General features: G+C 41.6%; 2 protein-coding genes across 2 annotated transcripts in view; both read left to right on the top strand.

Annotated features, from left to right (window-relative positions):
• Positions 1–2956, top strand: part of e2f4 (E2F transcription factor 4) — a 31497-nt gene extending 28541 nt beyond the window's left edge. The window contains exons 9-11 of the mRNA XM_084335621.1: positions 2065–2112; positions 2424–2468; positions 2818–2956. Of these exons, the coding sequence (XP_084191747.1) occupies positions 2065–2112; positions 2424–2468; positions 2818–2933 (209 nt within the window). The 3' untranslated portion in view covers positions 2934–2956. The remainder of the gene's footprint in view (positions 1–2064; positions 2113–2423; positions 2469–2817) is intronic.
• A 7389-nt stretch (positions 2957–10345) lies between these two features.
• elmo3 (engulfment and cell motility 3) overlaps positions 10346–18914 on the top strand; it is a 52669-nt gene continuing 44100 nt past the window's right edge. The window contains exon 1 of the mRNA XM_084334260.1: positions 10346–10540. The gene's annotated coding sequence lies outside the window, so the exon portion shown is untranslated. The remainder of the gene's footprint in view (positions 10541–18914) is intronic.

Here is an 18914-nt window from a genome sequence, read left to right on the forward strand (position 1 = left end):
TATTCCAATGATTGATGGCACGATAAACAGTCCTCTTTAAAGCTTTTGATTTTGGACGTGGTAACATAATCTGTCCATCATCAGCTGACCTAGTAAAATAAGAATGAACCTGACTGCATCTGACAATTTGTTTGTATAAGAAAACAGGTTGAGACGAAAAGACAGTGTTCCTGAAAAATGTAACTGTGTTGAAAACCAGCCTATTCTCTACCGTTAACCATGAGAGTTGCCGGTGCATAGTGATGGTGTTTGTTCTCATGGAACAATGTAAGACTAACCTTGCAGCTCTGTTCTGGGCAGTTTGCAATTTCTTTAGTTGACCTTTGGATGCAGAGGACCATACTGGTGCACAATAATCTAGGTGACATAAAATTTAAGATTTCGCCACCTGTCCCACAATATATGTAGAGACATAAGAAAGATATTTCCTCACCATGGAGATACCACTCCCCATCTTCTTCACTATGGTATCAATGAATATAAGTATAGTTTAGGAGTGATCCGGGATAATTCCTGAAAAGCGAGTTATAGGGCGCTACGTGTATTCTACTATAAGCGTTGGCATTTCTTGCCTGGACCACGCTACTATTTCCAAATCAAATGTATATAATAGGTATTATGTTTCATCATGAATGCATGAAAGGGGGGGGGGGGTAATTTTTTTATGCTTTGATGGCCAGTAACTGCATTCGTGTTGAACACCACAGACGATGATCAGCTGGATCGATATCAAAACATTGTTGGATCAAGCTGAAATTGATGTCAGATAGTCCTTACCTTTGGTCGGGGGTATTCCAAAAAGAATATTCCAATTGTCTGATCGCGATTTCCAGTATTGGTGTCCATCTGGTCCCGGACATAATTTGGCACAATTTATGGATAGATAGATGGATATGCGTTTCGAAGTGGTCGGATGAAGCGATTTAGTCAGCTCCGTCTAAATTTAGCGCCCGGAGGGTTTTGAGTGTAACACAGGGTATGGAACAGGGTTTACTGCACTCTCGATACTGCCACCTGGCAGGATCTGGCCGGTACTGCACCCTCAGGGTCCCAGTATGCCTTTTAACGGAAACATACAGGTCTGTGACATTGAATAGAATATTAAAATCGAAAAAAAGGAAAACTGACCATATAACGTGTATATATACGTGGTTGGCGTTCAACGGTTATCGAGCAAACACGTATATAAACGTTGTTGGCGCATAAAGTGTTAATACAAAATGGCAAATATATAGCCTACATGAAAGGAATGAGATGTGTTGAGCAGGATGTACATATGTCCATTCTATTCCACTATGGCTATATACACGTAGCTTATTTATTTATTCCCTTTATTATTTGCAGTGTTTGTGTAGTGCTTTTATTTATTTTAGGACATCACAATGCTGAATCATGATTATAAATGTAAACGTAATTGTTCTCGTATTTATTATTACTATAATAATTATTTAAATCCGAGGACGTTGTACATATGTCTATACTGAACACTGTGACCTCATTTTTTTTTACTTCTAATTTACATGCTATACTATGTTATTTTATTTCATACTTATCTTGTCTTGCACAGTCTCTGGAGCGTAACAGTAAGAAGCATTTTGTATAAAAGTATTCTGTACTTCTGTATGACAACTATTAAAGAAACTTGAAACTTGAACTTGAAACGTCTGTAGAATCGATGTGAACGCAATCACCAATGATTTTTCACAAATTAAACCCTTAACCCTTTCACTACCACACTACAGAAGGTTAACCCTTTCACTACCTTCTGTAGTGTGGTAGTGAAAGCATTAACCCTTTGTAGTGTGGTAGTGAAAGGGTTAAGACTATGGGTGCACACCAATCTGGCCTATCTACGACTGCCTTTTTACGCATTCTTAAATCCTGTTCTTAGCTAAGAACGAGCCCCAGATAAGAAACCATTCAGGAATGCCAGAATTGTCCCGGGAACTTAGTAAGTGGAGTTAAGAAGAAATGTTACGTAACTGTGTTGGAGTCCAGTGCTAGGTGTAGGGGTGTTTGGTTGTGACGTTACAGCTGACATGTGTGCTCTGCTTTTCCCCTTAGTGCTGGACTTCTCAAAAGACCTCTCTGACATGTTTGACCCAACAAAAGGTAAATGGCTGTGGAATCAAATACATTTCCCATTTCCATGTTGCTGTGTGTACTATTGTATGGTCTACATCAACTCTACATTGTATATTATGTATGTCTTCATTGTCCTGTATGTCTACTCCTCCCCTTCTAACCCCCCCCCCCCCCCACACACACACACTCTCTAGACTAGAGAGATGTTTAAGTGTGTAAAAGTATTTTCTAATCATGATTCAGATTTTCAGTTGTGTGCATATTTGCTATAATCCTTTGTTTGATTTCTATTTCTCTCTCTCTCTCTCTCTCTCTCTCTCTCTCTCTCTCTCTGACAGAGATCATGACTGGAGACCTGTTAGAGGACTTGATGTCATCAGAAGGTGAGACTGCTCTCTCTTACTCACTCACTCACTCACTCACTCACTCACTCACTCACTCACTCACTCACTCACTCACTCACTCACTCACACACTCACTCAGTTGAGAATCTATGTAAACACAATGATCAATGGAAGAGGATTATAGATTAAGAATCAATCATTAAACGCTTGCATGTGAAAGAAAGGAGAGATGTTTAATTGTGTAAATATATTTTTTTGTTAACCATAAGGAGGGGATTTTGTTTTGCTGAATGTATATGTTCGTGTGCATGTTTGCTTTTTGTCTCCACCCTCTGTTTTATGTCTTATTCAATATCTCTCTCTCTCCCTCTTTTCTCTTGTCCTCCAGTTTTCTCTCCTCTCCTCCGCCTCTCTCCTCCACCTGGCGACCACGACTACATCTACAACCTGGACGAGACGGAAGGCCTGTGCGACCTCTTCGACATCCCTATTCTTAACCTCTGACCCTCAACCTTTGACCTCCAGAGTAGGGGAAAGAGTTAGCCCCCCCCCCCCCCCCCCCCCAAAGACCTGACCCCACTGATCTGGTGGTCAGCTTTGCAACCCCCCCCCCCCCCCCCCCTCAAGCTAACAGTTGAGGTGAGAAACAGGGTGTCAGACCAGCTGACCTCTTAAGTCAACGCTCCAGGAAGGGTAGCTTCAACCCCAGCGCTGTGGTGTGTTGAGTTGTACCGACGTGTGTGGAAATTACAGTTGAAAACAAGCCCAATTTATCTACTGCTTTTCTAATGGTGGGGGGGGGGGTCTAAGACAAAAACAAATGGGTGATTCTATTTTTGGATCCAAGTGTATATGATGATGATGATGATGTGTTTCCGTGTGTGTGTGTGTGTGTGGATGTCTGAGCGTGCATGCAGATGATTGGGTGTTTTTGACATTGGTTCTGAACCCTCTCGCCCCTCCCTCCGCTTTGTATTATCACCAAGCTAACTTTTACGGAGATATATTATCCAGAGAAATAACGTAAAATATCAGGTCATGGTTCAGAACAGACCAATGTGTGGGGGGGGGGGGGGGGGCACGGCCCGGCCCGGCCCGGCCCGGGTCTAGCTCGGCGGCTGCTTACATATGGAACACTCTTCTGTCGGCTCACATGTGTCTAAACACAGCTGGTCAAATATGCACTGTCCTCATGTACATAGAGAATATATATTTTGTACTACAGGCATACACGATAAATGTGTAATGATAAACTACTCTTGTTATACAGTCGGGAGCAATATATGGCAAAAACAAATGAACTGAACTCAAAGCAAAGTTTTTTTTTTATCGTTTGAATCATATTATATGGATGGAAGTCCTTTTCATACTTAAATATCTGGGCCCAAATGTATGACATTTGACTACTTTTGAGTTGGAGTGCTGTTAGTAAGCTGCCTATGTTCCCTGGACCATCTCGTTTAGAATCATCTGCACAAGTTAACTTCTTCCTGGTCAGTTAGTCGGTGGGCGGCCTGAACTAATAACACAGTAGCCGGTGTGTGCCGACATTCAGGATTAACCCTTTCACTACCAAAGGGTTGACCCTTTCACTGCAACAATACAGAAGTTTAATCCTTTCACTGCCACACAACAAAGGGTTAACCCTTTCACTACCACACTACAGAAGGTTAACCTTTCACTACCACACTACAGACTACGGGCTGTAGTGGTAGTGAAAGGTTAACCTTCTGTAGTGTGGTAGTGAAAGGGTTTAAAAAAATATATATATATATTGACCACGGCACCTGGCACTCCTCTATAGAACTTGTGCTAGGCCAATTTAATTAGCTAGGTCCATCATCACTTGATACCCTCAAACTGAGTCTTTTTATATCTTAACGAGTCGGCCTTAGGAAGACTACTCTGGTCCACATATCCCACACTAGACGTTCAGATTCTGAAGATTTTCATTGACTTTTCTTGGAGGTTTGCCAGGCTACATTGCAGCCGGCTACCTCTTAACACTTTGGACACCAGACCCGATGATAGTTGGGTTATCTCGCCATGCGTTGAGCGCCAGGACCCCCGAAAACCCGAGTATAGTCAAAAGTGAATGCCAAAGTGCAATACCGGCCGCATCCACCCAGGTGGCAGTATCGAGCACCCTTTGAAACATATCTTGGCCTGTGGGTTGATCAAAAGTCTCCAGATTTCTATTGGTTGGGCAAGGGGGGGCGGTTATAACGGTCAGATTGAGAAGCGTGAATTGCTCCCGGTGCATGATGTGTGGCAGATTATGTTGGCGACACGATCGACACCAATACTGGGACTCGCGATCAGATAATTGGAATATTCTTTTTGGGGTACATCCTAGTGAAGGTAAGGCCTATATGGTATCAATCCTGCTGTGATCCAACCATGATTTCACTTCGATCAGAATATATGTGTATTTAACGTGTGATGATCAAAGCATAAAAAAAACTACCCCCCCATCCCACCCTTTCGTGCATTCATGATGAAACATAATACCGATAATATAGATGTGATTTTGAAATAATAGCGTCTACAGGCGAGAAATGGCAACGTTTTTAGTGAATTGCACGTATTGCTGCATAGCGTCGTTTTCTGGGATTAGACAGGATTACTCTAAAACTATATCATTCACCACGGTATAAAACGGGAATGTATGGATGAAAAACTATTTCTTTAACACATATTGAATGATAAATAGTCGATGTCAAATGGGCCATAGTATTGTATCCATAGCTATAATATAGAATATAGTTATAGCCCTGCAAACACCGCCACGTATTCCTATATTTTAGAGCGTCGGCCTTTTAACAACACATCACGCATATCGCTGTGGCGTTCAAAGTGTTAACAACAACAACAAGCAGCTCACGTGGAAACGGACATGACACTCCTCCTAGTGGCGTTGTGTGATTCCCTGTGTCCCGACACGTTGGCTCATAATTGCTCAATCTCGCAACATGCAATCACACACCAAGCACACCTACTTGATTGTTGGACGCTTATATATATATATATATATATAGTCTGGTAAGGAAGACAAACAATTCCCCCCAATTTTGTAAAAATCTGGAAATCATCTGCATCACCACATCAGTATCATCAAATAAAGGTTGGAACACGAGAAAAACACAGAAGTAAACACGTTTAACTACAGATGGAGCTATAAAAGTGGATTTATTTTTTGAAGTTGTGAGTTTTCTTATTCATCTTTCTCACCAGACTATACAAAATAGTCCAACAATCAAGTAGGTGTGCTTGGTGTGTGGAGTTGTGGGTTTGAGCAAACTCAAAGGGACAAACAAGTACATAAAGTACAAAGGGAACTTGAGTGACATTTCCTGTGACCTACATATCGCGGCTCCAAGCATGCTGTGTTTAGTAGACACTAGACACCTGCTTCTTTATTGATCATGATGCGTATTAATAAATCTTGTAATAATGATGTTTTCTCCAAATCAGACCTCAAAATATTTTAATTTGAATTCAGTCACATCTTTGGAACCCTTTTGGAGAAATGAACACAGTTAAAAAAAAATCGGGGGGGATTTGGCCCGCAACCCTACTTTGTGCAGACTTGGTTATAAATGACCTCAAAAGACATCAGCATCAGCACTTTTCCTCTTGAGAGGCTTGGATGACCTGCCTTGCTTTCAGTTTGCCTGTGCTTTCTGTATTTTTGTCATGTATTCCTTCCCTGGCGTCACTCTTGTTTTATATATAAGTATACTTTCTATTTCCCTGATAAAAAGAAATTCTGACTTCATCTCTAAACAATCAGCCCATTTTGCCATTGTTTATTCCTATACCACCTTTTCCCCTCTCACTTCACAAACAAATTCTCTGGCACTCTTCGTTTGTATGTGCTATAATGTATGTATATGAATGCTATTTTATTCAGCTATTTTGTATGCGTGTATGTAAAAGAAATGTACGTCTCATTTATTTTTTATGATGGACTGAACATAGCTACCATGTCATGAAGTACGGCAGTGTTTTTTGACTGCTGCGTTCTCCTCTCTGTATATGTTGCAGTGATCGCTATCCAATAGTTGTTACTATTCCCGATATCCTCTCTACAGAACGTGAAATATTGCCTGTGTAGTTGTCCTCAATCTGATTTTACTCAAAAAATGTTGCCTCCATATCGAGGGCAAATGATAAGTGATTCAGACTGGGTGGTTGCCAGTCAGCAGGAATTGAAATCTCACTAGCCCACTTGACCGTCTGACTGGGGTTCTTTCAAACCAAGCTAGTCTGAAATGTTGATGTGAAAGGCTCCTGCATACTTGGGAGTTTCTTATTGACCCGTGTGCAGGGTGGAAATAGCCAAAGGACTCCATAGATTATATCCTTTTTACTTGCAATCACGTTACTTAAGGAGTTTTTGGTCCTTAGACCTTCATCGGGTACTTGGTGGTGTGAGGCCCAAAACATGGTTAAATAACCATTAAATAGTATGATCCCAAGTAAGAAGGCTGTAGGAGTCAGTCAAGCTAGTGCAGAATTGTCCCTAATGTTTGACTAATGAAGGAATGGAGATAGTAGACAAATACCCCTCTTACTAGTTCCATCTTGACTAGTCAAGACAATATCAATGTACTATGTTGACCTTCTTTCTCTTTTGAGGGAGACTCATTGTTTGTAAAATGTATTGTAATGTCCCCTTTTTCCAATTCTTCCCCCAACTGTGTGTACAGTATGTTTTGTACTGTGTGTACAGTATGTTTGTACTGTTTATCCCCCTACAATATATACCTTGTATAGAATAGCATTTATTTTTTATACCTGCTAGATATATTATTATTACTACTAATTTGGGGCTATACTACAAGGTGTAAGGTGTTTATTCACAAAACGTTCATCCGTATCAAAGTGTCCTCTCATCATTTCCCCTCACACCACTCCAAACTGTTTAATTGGTTAGCAGTTCATCCATTTGTGAAAGATGTATCATTTTGGATAATTGATAGATTGAAAACCTTGGTCAAAAGTTTTTAGATGTTTCTCTGAGCTTCTGGGATGAGGTTTACAGTCCCTTCAACAGCTTCAACAAAACCACTAAATAACTGAAAGGAAAAAACAACATGTTTGTCATTTTAAGCCTGCAGGTCCAATTAATTGATTGATTTGAAGGAAAATAAATGTAATTGATTGATTAAGACTATTTACTGAGTCAAATGGTGTTTTCAGCTTCTTCGTTCTTGAATGCAGCACCAGAGGTCAGCATAACTGAGTTGAAGACATATTGTTTGTGTTAATCGACTGAGCTTTTTGTGTCCAAGACTCAAATCAGCAATACAGTATCAATTTAACTGGTTCACCATTACTAAGCTGTAGTTCCATACCTGAAATGAAATAAAGAAACACTTTTGTATTCTTTGCATTTTTTTGTCTTTTATTATTATATATATATTATGGCTGTTATGGTGTCGTTATTATATTGTTGAATATAGTAATGTGGTTCAATGGATAGAAAACCGTCACAGTGACACTGTATTTTATACTGTTGTATTATATCAGTGTGACAAATAAACAAAGTAGCAGCTAGATAGAAAGTAGCCTAATGGGCTTGCAGTTGTTTTCGCCACTAGAACTGGGAGCAATACATATTAAGCCTAGTAGTGGCAGTTATAGAGAGTAGTAGTATTATTAGTATATAGTAGTAGTAGTTTTTTTGATTGATTGAATAGTTTATTGATTTAAATTAATAACATACAATTTAACAGGTATATATCAGCCCACCATTTACCAATAGGATTAAAAAACACAATAAAGCCATAGGCTTGTTTCCATTGCGGTCCTTCATCATTGGTGTCCGTGGAGTTATGTACTGGTGTGTGGATGTGGGTGTTTGTAGTGTCTAATGTGTGGTATAGAAAACCATGACCAGAGTCTGCGGATATGTATGGGTGAGCCCGCCACGCCAGGGGGGGGGGGGGGGGGGGCAGTAGTAGGCCTAGTTGGGGATCAATAAAGGAATATCTTATCTTATCTTAGTATCAGTGATTCAGTAGTAGTACTAGTCCCTTATTACAGTAACATTAGGCTGCAGCACTAGTCCCTTAATGTAATGTTAGGCTGCAGCACTAGTCCCTTATAGTAACGTTAGGCTGCAGCACTAGTCCCTTACTGTAACGTTAGACTGCAGCACTAGTCCCTTACTGTAACGTTAGGCTGCAGCACTAGTCCCTTACTGTAACGTTAGACTGCAGCACTAGTCCCTTACTGTAACGTTAGACTGCAGCACTAGTCCCTTACTGTAACGTTAGGCTGCAGCACTAGTCCCTTACTGTAACGTTAGGCTGCAGCACTAGTCCCTTACTGTAACGTTAGGCTGCAGCACTAGTCCCTTACTGTAACGTTAGGCTGCAGCACTAGTCCCTTACTGTAACGTTAGGCTGCAGCACTAGTCCCTTATAGTAACGTTAGGCTGCAGCACTAGTCCCTTACTGTAACGTTAGACTGCAGCACTAGTCCCTTACTGTAACGTTAGACTGCAGCACTAGTCCCTTACTGTAACGTTAGGCTGCAGCACTAGTCCCTTACTGTAACGTTAGGCTGCAGCACTAGTCCCTTACTGTAACGTTAGGCTGCAGCACTAGTCCCTTACTGTAACGTTAGGCTGCAGCACTAGTCCCTTACTGTAACGTTAGGCTGCAGCACTAGTCCCTTACTGTAACGTTAGACTGCAGCACCAATCCCTTACTGTAACGTTAGGCTGCAGCACTAGTCCCTTACTGTAACGTTAGGCTGCAGCACTAGTCCCTTACTGTAACGTTAGGCTGCAGCACTAGTCCCTTACTGTAATGTTAGGCTGCAGCACTAGTCCCTTACTGTAACGTTAGGCTGCAGCACTAGTCCCTTACTGTAACGTTAGGCTGCAGCACTAGTCCCTTACTGTAACGTTAGGCTGCAGCACTAGTCCCTTACTGTAACGTTAGACTGCAGCACTAGTCCCTTACTGTAACGTTAGGCTGCAGCACTAGTCCCTTACTGTAACGTTAGGCTGCAGCACTAGTCCCTTACTGTAACGTTAGGCTGCAGCACTAGTCCCTTACTGTAACGTTAGACTGCAGCACTAGTCCCTTACTGTAATGTTAGGCTGCAGCACTAGTCCCTTACTGTAATGTTAGGCTGCAGCACTAGTCCCTTACTGTAACGTTAGACTGCAGCACTAGTCCCTTACTGTAACGTTAGGCTGCAGCACTAGTCCCTTACTGTAACGTTAGACTGCAGCACTAGTCCCTTACTGTAATGTTAGGCTGCAGCACTAGTCCCTTACTGTAACGTTAGGCTGCAGCACTAGTCCCTTACTGTAACGTTAGACTGCAGCACTAGTCCCTTACTGTAACGTTAGGCTGCAGCACTAGTCCCTTACTGTAACATTAGGCTGCAGCACTAGTCCCTTACTGTAACGTTAGGCTGCAGCACTAGTCCCTTACTGTAACATTAGGCTGCAGCACTAGTCCCTTACTGTAACATTAGGCTGCAGCACTAGTCCCTTACTGTAATGTTAGGCTGCAGCACTAGTCCCTTACTGTAACGTTAGGCTGCAGCACTAGTCCCTTACTGTAACGTTAGGCTGCAGCACTAGTCCCTTACTGTAATGTTAGGCTGCAGCACTAGTCCCTTACTGTAACGTTAGGCTGCAGCACTAGTCCCTTACTGTAACGTTAGGCTGCAGCACTAGTCCCTTACTGTAATGTTAGGCTGCAGCACTAGTCCCTTACTGTAACGTTAGGCTGCAGCACTAGTCCCTTACTGTAACGTTAGGCTGCAGCACTAGTACTGTAACGTTAGGCTGCAGCACATGCGATCTTGGTACAAATGGAACAGAGGTCTGGGCTTTCCTTCCCACAGGGGGCGGGTGTGATCCACTCTAGCAAACCCGGAACTTTGAGTGATCAATCAGTCTTTGAAACTTTTTAGCAGAAACTTTCTTCGCAGAAGCAGTCTTCGGTTCTCCACGACTGGGTCTCCCTCGGAATACAGCAGTTCGGTGATCGGAAAACGGCCGATTACAAATGTTTCTCGCTCCGACCTCTTCGGCGCTCTCGCTGGGACAGTAGCCCGAATTCTCCTTTCAAAACTAGCAGGTAGGACTCCGCCGAAGAACACAGTGCTCGCTTGCATTGCCCGTGGGAGTTTGTTTCCAATTGTTGCTAACGTTTGAAAATATGAATTATGCTCAATTTCAGTATTAGGTTTTGCTCACTTGATACAAATACTATAGCACCGGGCGTTGCACTGTGCGTTTTCAATACTCTCTTGATTTTACAGGGAAATGAGATAATGCATAGAACGAAGCCTGTAGGTCACTAGGCTAGTACTTATACTAAGGCTACTGATTTTGGCTGACAGTGATTTGAGGAAAGCGTACTTTTATAACATTAGTTATACATAAGGTCAGTTTTACGTTTGATTTTCATTTTCTCAACATGCCTCGTCTCGTGTGTGTGTGCGCGCGCGTGTCTCTGTGTGTGCGCGTGCGTCTGTGTGTGTGTGTGTGTGTGTGAGAGAGAATGAAAGAGTAGACATATTTTAAATTAATTAATAAGCAGATTTTTCCATGCTCATGTGGTGTCAGCTAGCACAGAGGAACACTTGTCTGAATTAAAATACCCCTGGAAAGGCATTAAACTAAAGGCCAGATCTTTCTTTCACTATTATGTATTGATTTGTAGATGGAACGTATGCTATTGTGAACCTTCTTACCCCATCATAAATCAAAATATAGGGTTGTTTTAATACAGTGGTTATAGACATTACCAACGAAAAAATAATAATAACCACAGCTCCAAAATACAACATTTCTAGTGTTAGTCCTTGTAACTAGAGATCAGCCAACTAGAGATCAGTCAATATATTGCAAGAAGTGTGTGTGTGTGTGTGTGTGTGTGTGTGTGTGTGTGTGTGTGTGTGTGTGTGTGTGTGTGTGTGTGTGTGTGTGTGTGTGTGTGTGTGTGTGTGTGTGTGTGTGTGTGTGTGTGTGTGTGTGTGTGTGTGTGTGTGTGTGTGTGTGTGTGTGTGTGTGTGTGTGTGTGTGTGTGTGTGTGTGTGTGTGTGTGTGTGTGTGGTGTGTGTGTGTGTGTGTGTGCACAGATATTCTTCAAGTTCCCAGTAACCAGCTGAATGTGTGGCCTGTTGGCACCATGCTGGTGCAGATGACAACAGACTTCAAAGTGTGTGTGTGTTGCTCTGTCAAGATTGGAATTCCAAGCAGTTGAAAGATCACACATCCCCCAGAGGCAAATAAAAACAGGGGTTGAGAGAGAGAGAGAGAGAGAGAGAGAGACAGGGGTTGAGCGAGAGAGAGAGAAGGGTCAGCTCAGGGGGTCTGTGTGTGACACACTTATGAGTCTGCTGTCCTAACAAAAGGCCTGGGTGTGCTTGTGGTTTAGATTACTCCGGCTGTACAAACGGACAGATGCAAACAGGCACGGACAAAGAAACACTCCGCTTGGGAAACCATTTTCTTTTAAATACTAGGTAGAATACACATGTTATGGAGTAACCGTTAGGTTATTAAAAGCAGTAGGGCTGTCCTGATGACCTTTTTGTTTTGGCTTTGAAGCGTCATTCTTCTCAATGGGTAAACGAGAGCTGTGGTGTAGGATAGGTTTTCTGAAAGTTCATAAATCGTAATTGTATGATGACGTCTGAGAAGAACTGATTGTCAAAATTAACGTATTGTTCCTACAAGCTATGTCTTAATGCTGATGTAGGCACGTTACTATGGCAGTGATTGAAGCATTCAGAGTCAGGTGTGTACTGTGTAGTGACAGGTGAGAATGGCACTGAGTAAACTGTCATCCCCTCCATCCATACCAGCTATGTGTCAGAGCAGAGGTAATTCGACTAGTGGTTATTTTTATATTCCCAGAGAAATCGTCGGGTAGCCTATATACTCAGTGCTTGTTACAGAGTGACACAGAGGAATGGGTTTGGTTTTCAGCTTTTCATATTACTCATAGTATTCCATAGGTCTTCAAACAACAGGTGATTGTAATCAACTAGCAGATGATTATTATTAAACAACATTCGTGTCCAGTGAGTTGTGGCGCTGTGCTGTCATTGCGTCACGTAATGTAAAGTTTATAATAATAATAATAATAATAATAATAATAATAATAATAATAATAAACTTTATTTGTATGGCACCTTTCATACAAGAATTGCAGCTCAAAGTACTTCACAGCAATAAAAAAAAAAGTCAGGCATAAAATTAGCACAGAATTATTGCATAAAATAGATAGCAGCAAAATAGACTAAATCAAGGTAAGGCATAGAAAGAACATTAATCATATTGTTTTTCATATTAGGATCTAACATCTTAATAGGCCTCTTTGTTTACGGTAAACTGTAATGGTAGTGTAGCACGACATGTTGTGACAATGCTGTGAATCCCACTGCGTCTACTAAATCCACGAGGTGAGGCAGAGAGGGGATAAGCAGACGGATATATACAGGTACAGGCACGGTTAGGAGATGACCCTGGTGGGCGGTGAGCCCCCACCCTTCTACCGCTCTGACATCATGCGCCCAATCAGCCCATTGGTCCGGGATGCGGAAATTAATTGGCATGTCAACACACCCTGGAGCTTGGTAGGGGATCAAGGGTAGAAGCGCTACTGCGGTCGCCTCCTTGGTGGGGATTTTTTTTATTTAGATTCAAGGTTTTAGGGAAGTTTGTGTTGAAACGACACAGCTTACCCTTCCCCTTGTTGGCTTTGAACAAATCACACAGCTTTAGGAGGCCTGATGCGTGTAGAGACACGTCATGGAGGAAGCAAAGTGCTCAGTCATTAGACTGGAAAGGACCGGGCCTTTTGATAATAGCCCAGTGAAGATCTGTCTTGAGATCAAAATGTGGGCAGTTAGACCAATAAAATGAGTCCCTCAAACTGCTCTACCATCCCCGGGAACCATGGGCCGCTATTTTGCATGGTCAAGTTATTGTACTTACTAGCTCATCTTCATCTCTGCTAGAGGCTACGGCCATAGTGAACATTCTTCCATACGGCTGGGCTCTATTAACCTTGCATCTGAAACACTGAAACTGTCTCAGTCAGAGGGGGCTCAGCCTGGGTCAAGGCACAGGCACACTAGCTAGTTCTCAGGCAGGGGTAGTCTGCAAGTCTGCACCCAAAACAATTCCCAGCCAAGACTGATACACAGCCTGAAGGGTAAAAAGACAGGCTTTGTTATGACTAAGCAACAACATAATCACCCGGAACTCACTCTTCAATTCATTGACTCATAATCTGCCTTGTTTTTTAGACGGATAAGAACAAATCTACAATCCCATAAATCCCCTAAAGATTTAAGATTATATTCAGTACAGAGTGACCAATGGTGCTGTTGTATCAGGACAGTAGTTGACAGTATATCTCAGTATATCTCAGACTAGCCTGTGCTCACTCATCATTTATGGCTAACGACTGACCTTAGACCTTAGAGGTACAATAATTAATAACGATTAGGCTAAGTACCTAATGCACCTAGTGAGAAACTGTATGTTAATGACTGTTGATTAACCATCAGTTACTCAAGTCTCAGACCTGATGTCTCAGCACTGGGAATTGGGAAATCCTTCCAGAATGGCGTCTACTTCACTTCCCATTCCCAATGACACAAAGAACTATCAATCTGACTGTTGAATTTAATTTTCTACAGTACCTGCTTACCTCAAGTTCATGAAAGGGTTAATGTATGGCTGGCTAAATAAAACACTTGTTGTCTCAGCCAGCTGAGCTGTGGGTGAAAAAGTGGCTAATTATGTCTCTGATAATTGCTTTGGTGGTAGTCTTTGTCATGAAGGACTGCCTTAGGGGGAACAGAACAGTAATGGTATCAATATTTTGACAGGAACAACCCAAACAACCTGCAATAAATTATCCAGCCTTTTGTAGTTTGTAGACTCATGCTATTTGTCGAGTGCAGTAACCGTGTGGGAGATTTAATAGGTGGTTGATTAATAACATGCACACACACACACATACACACACACACATGCACACGCACTTCCATTCCTCCCTTTCATCAGCTCAAGCATATGCAGAAGAGTTTAGGTCTTGCTATATTGTTTCCATATGCTGAGAGAGAGGGGGAGGGGGAGACAGAGAGAGGGGGAGGGGGAGACAGAGAGAGAGAGAGAGTGTTATGGGGGGCATGACAAGAGCTTCCTCTGTATCCACTGGGAATGGTATCTGAAGGCTGAGGAGGAAATGGATGCGTGTGTGTGTGTGTGTGTGTGTGCATGTGCACTTGAGAGAGCAAATGATAAACGAGTAGGAGAGCGGGCAGTTAAGAGAAAGAATATGGAGAGAGACAGACGTGTAATGAATAACAACTGCTTGAGAGATGGACAAGGAGAGAGAGAGAAAACAAACAAAGAGAGAGACCCTTGACCTCAGCTCTATCCTTACTGTAGAGCAGAGAGAAAGAGAGAGACCCTTGACCTCAGCTCTATCCTTACTGTAGAGTGGAAATAAAGAGAGAGACCCTTGACCTCAGCTCTATCCTTACTGTAGAGCAGAGAGAAAGAGAGAGACCCTTGACCTCAGCTCTATCCTTACTGTAGAGTGGAAAGAAAGAGAGAGACCCTTGACCTCAGCCCAATCATTACTGTAGAGTGGAAAGAAAGAGAGAGACCCTTGACCTCAGCTCTATCCTTACTGTAGAGTGGAAATAAAGAGAGACCCCTAACCCAAGCTCAACCTTTACCACAACACACTCAGCTTCACTCTGTGTACTGGGAATACACTATGAAAGAGGAACATCGTGTTCTACAACTTCAGTTTTAAAATGAAAGTGTGAGCTTTTGACTGGAGCCCTGGGTTCACCAGCCGGTGACTCAGCTGCACTCAGAATATCTTTATTTTTTTAATTCTCTTTTTCTCCGCCTGATTTTTCTATGTTTTTCCTCTCATCCCAATTTAGTCGTTATGCCAATTCCCCCCCTCCCCTACCTGGTCGTTGTGCGCATGTTCCCCCTACTGGTCGGTAAAAGGGAACCCTGAAGTCTACCACATGCTTCCTCCGACACATGCAGAGACAGCCAGCGGCTCTCTTATTACCTGACAGCGTGGACTCTCAAGTGTAACGCGTGGGAGGTTACGCTGCCTTCACCACTTCCTGCCTTTCGCTGAGCAGGCGCCCTGACCTGACCTGTAGGCGTCGCTGTCCACAACGGCAGATTACCACCCACGACTTCCCTCCTGCTAACTCAGCCAAACGAGTAGTATGACGACCAGCCCAAGCCGCAGGCAATGCTGACTCCGGGAGTCGAGACCGCAGCCTCTTGCATTGATGACGAGCGCAATCTCCACTACGCCACCCGACCGCCTGCACTCACAATATCAACAAAACACAAAACCCATTCACAGCTTGAAACGGCAGCATGCAACCAAAGGGCTGTGTTTCAAAGTTAAGTGTTTCTTAAGTGTTTTAAGTGTATTGTATTGTTGTATTGTATAGGGCTGACCTTCGATTTTTCTTTGGAATTCGAAGCTTCAGGGCCGAGATTCAATTTAAATTCGAAGCTTCGAGATAAAAAAAATTTATAAAAAAAATTTAAATATTTTTTTTATGTTGTGGGACTTGTACAGCACTTTGTTCAACTTTGTCAGTGCTGTAAAGTTTAAACCTTTTTAAATCTTAGACAAACGAAACACTTTGCTTTCATGAAATATTGTAAGCCGTCATTTAAGGCTTTATAAAAGCAGCACAATGAACACAAATCTGTCAGTGCAGAGTCCGACCTCATCTTAAATAACAAACAGAATTGCTTGTTGTAGTTAACAAAGAGAGGCAGAGTTGATTTAGCAAAAAAAAAAAAAAAAAAAATATATATATATATATATATTTTTTTTTAATATATTCAAATTTTATTTTCTTATTCGAATCCCATGCCCATCAAACGAAGCTTTGAAGTATTTAAGACTGAATGAATGAATGAATGAAAACTTTATTAACAGATTGCAGAATGGGTACAGTACAGTACAGCTCAATACATACAATTGTTAAGGGGATGCAGACCAGAGAAAGACTTTCGTCTTGTTTACATCAGGGTCCCCCATTTTCAATTCATCGTAATCGACAGCCCTATAGTCCAGTCATTATAGGCCAGAATTAGGCTAAACTAGGACAAATTGCAACATTAGCAAACTCAACTGATTTTGTATCCTCAATATGTCTTTAGTGAGAGAAAAAAAGTCCCAAGGAATCCCATCATGGGAAATGTGTTTTTTTTCAATGTACTTGATTGCTGGCAGGATCACTGACGACACTGTCTTTCAGAGATTGTGACGCGTTCAAATTTTGAGGTAGCTCAAAAGTAAAGATACCATTTGATTCTAGAGTCTAGACAACCTCGGGTTTCCAATGAGACCAACCATGTCATGTTACCTCATTGGAAAGGGGGCTACATACCTAATTATTCAAAGTTAAGACGATTTTTTGGGGAGGGAAATATGGCCATCACCATTTTTCAAATGGTCCCTTGGCCTTCTACCTCAATATATGTTAATGGAAATGGGTTACATGGGTACCTACAAGCCTCCCCTATACAGACATACCAAATTTATGTTAAGCCCATGTAGTTTTGTGCAAGAATCATGTAGTGTTTTTCATGCTGTACAAATATGTAATTTTCCGCCTATTATAAAAAACCCCATCTCCATGGACCTATCCCCACGGACATAAACCCTTGAGCCCCATTCTCGTGGACTGAGCTCCACAGAGCCTATCTACTAATATTCCAAGAAGAAAAAAATTTCTTTATCAAATGTTTTGATTAGTTCTGGCGTGTATGCTAATTGGTGCATATCAAATAAGATAATGTGTGATTTGCATGAGTAAACAGAATAATTCAATGAAGTTGTGATTGACTTTTTTTCTTGTCTTTGTGTGTGTAATCAGCTTGTGAGTTTTTATAGTGATATCTAAAAGTACAATTTTCACCACTATGTTATAACAGGCATTTTTCGATATGAATATAGGTCGTTTTCAAAACTTTCCCATGATGGGATTCCTTGGGACTTCTTTTCCCTCACTAAGGACATAATGAGGATACAAAATCAGTTGAATTTGCTACTGTTGCAATTTGTCCTAGGTTTTTTCATATAATGACTGGACTACTAGTATTGTAGTACAGTAAGCTATTTGATTTGGTCTTTGTATACTTTTATTAGCTGCGACCAGCAGCTCTAGCTCCCTTTGTCGGTCCACAAAAAGTTCCCCACCTTCTGGCAGCCACAGTTTCCGCCCTAGGAGGCTGACATTTAGCCTGAAGGTCAAGTGTGTGCGTCTGAAGGTCGAGTTTGTGCATCTGAAGGTCGAGTTTGTGCATCTGAAGGTCGAGTTTGTGCATCTGAAGGTCGAGTTTGTGCATCTGAAGGTCGAGTTTGTGCATCTGAAGGTCGAGTTTGTGTATCTGAAGGTCGAGTTTGTGCGTCTGAAGGTCGAGTGTGTGTGTGTGTGTGTGTGAAGGTACAGTGTGTGCGTGTGAAGGTACAGTGTGTGCGTGTGAAGTAGGGATGCACCGATCCGATATTGATATCAGATATCGGCCCGATATGACTAAAATAGCTGGATCGGGTATTGCATTTTTTTTTATATTATTTTGTATTATATAATTGTAGCATCCCTGGGAGAGTGATGGATGGACTCCTTTACTGGTGTTTCATGAATGTTTATTTTCAGTTCACAACGTAAGAGCTGAAGTGAAAAGACAAAGAAAGACAACGAAAAGATACTCAGATATATACATTATATATATACAGATATACATTAGATATACATAAGTGCCACATTCACATTGTTCAATAAAGCTAACATAACACTTGACACAAATGGCTTCCAATAACAGTGACATAGCCAAATACATAAATTAATACAAATATAAAATAAACAGCCCATATCACTAAATAGGACAATTTGACATCCCAGTACCTTGTCCTCTCTCTCCAACAGGGGGCTTAACCATAAACCACATAAAAGTCTTCTTTCCGGATCTATAAGCAAACAAAAACTCTTAAAATGCTGGTACTCTGGACCTTATTAAATGTGTAGGCAAGCTAGCAATTTGCAATGACCAAGCTAGCAAGAAAACATCGTATTCCTCACAGTACAGGACTAACTTTAGGTTGTCAAAAACACAAACAAAAGTGAGTTCAAACCAAATATTAAAACCATAGAAAGTGCACAGCAGTTACCTTGTAAACCATTTCCAAATAACAAAAGAATAACGAAGATATTCACAGAGATTTCTCTTTCCTTTGAGCCGTAACCTAAACCTTCATTTCATCCGTCAAGCTGAGCTCATGCTCGCGGTAGCTGCTTCCGGTTTGGCGGTGCTTCAAAATAAAAGTTCCCTATCACACACAAACCGAATGACGCTACCTAGAGGGTCGTTTACAATAATATAATAATAAATAACAATTCAGTACATTTATATGATGTGTTAAT

The sequence above is a fragment of the Notolepis coatsorum genome (genome assembly GCF_963971535.1).
Source record: "Notolepis coatsorum genome assembly, chromosome: 18".
Taxonomy (NCBI): Eukaryota; Metazoa; Chordata; class Actinopteri; order Aulopiformes; family Paralepididae; genus Notolepis; species Notolepis coatsorum.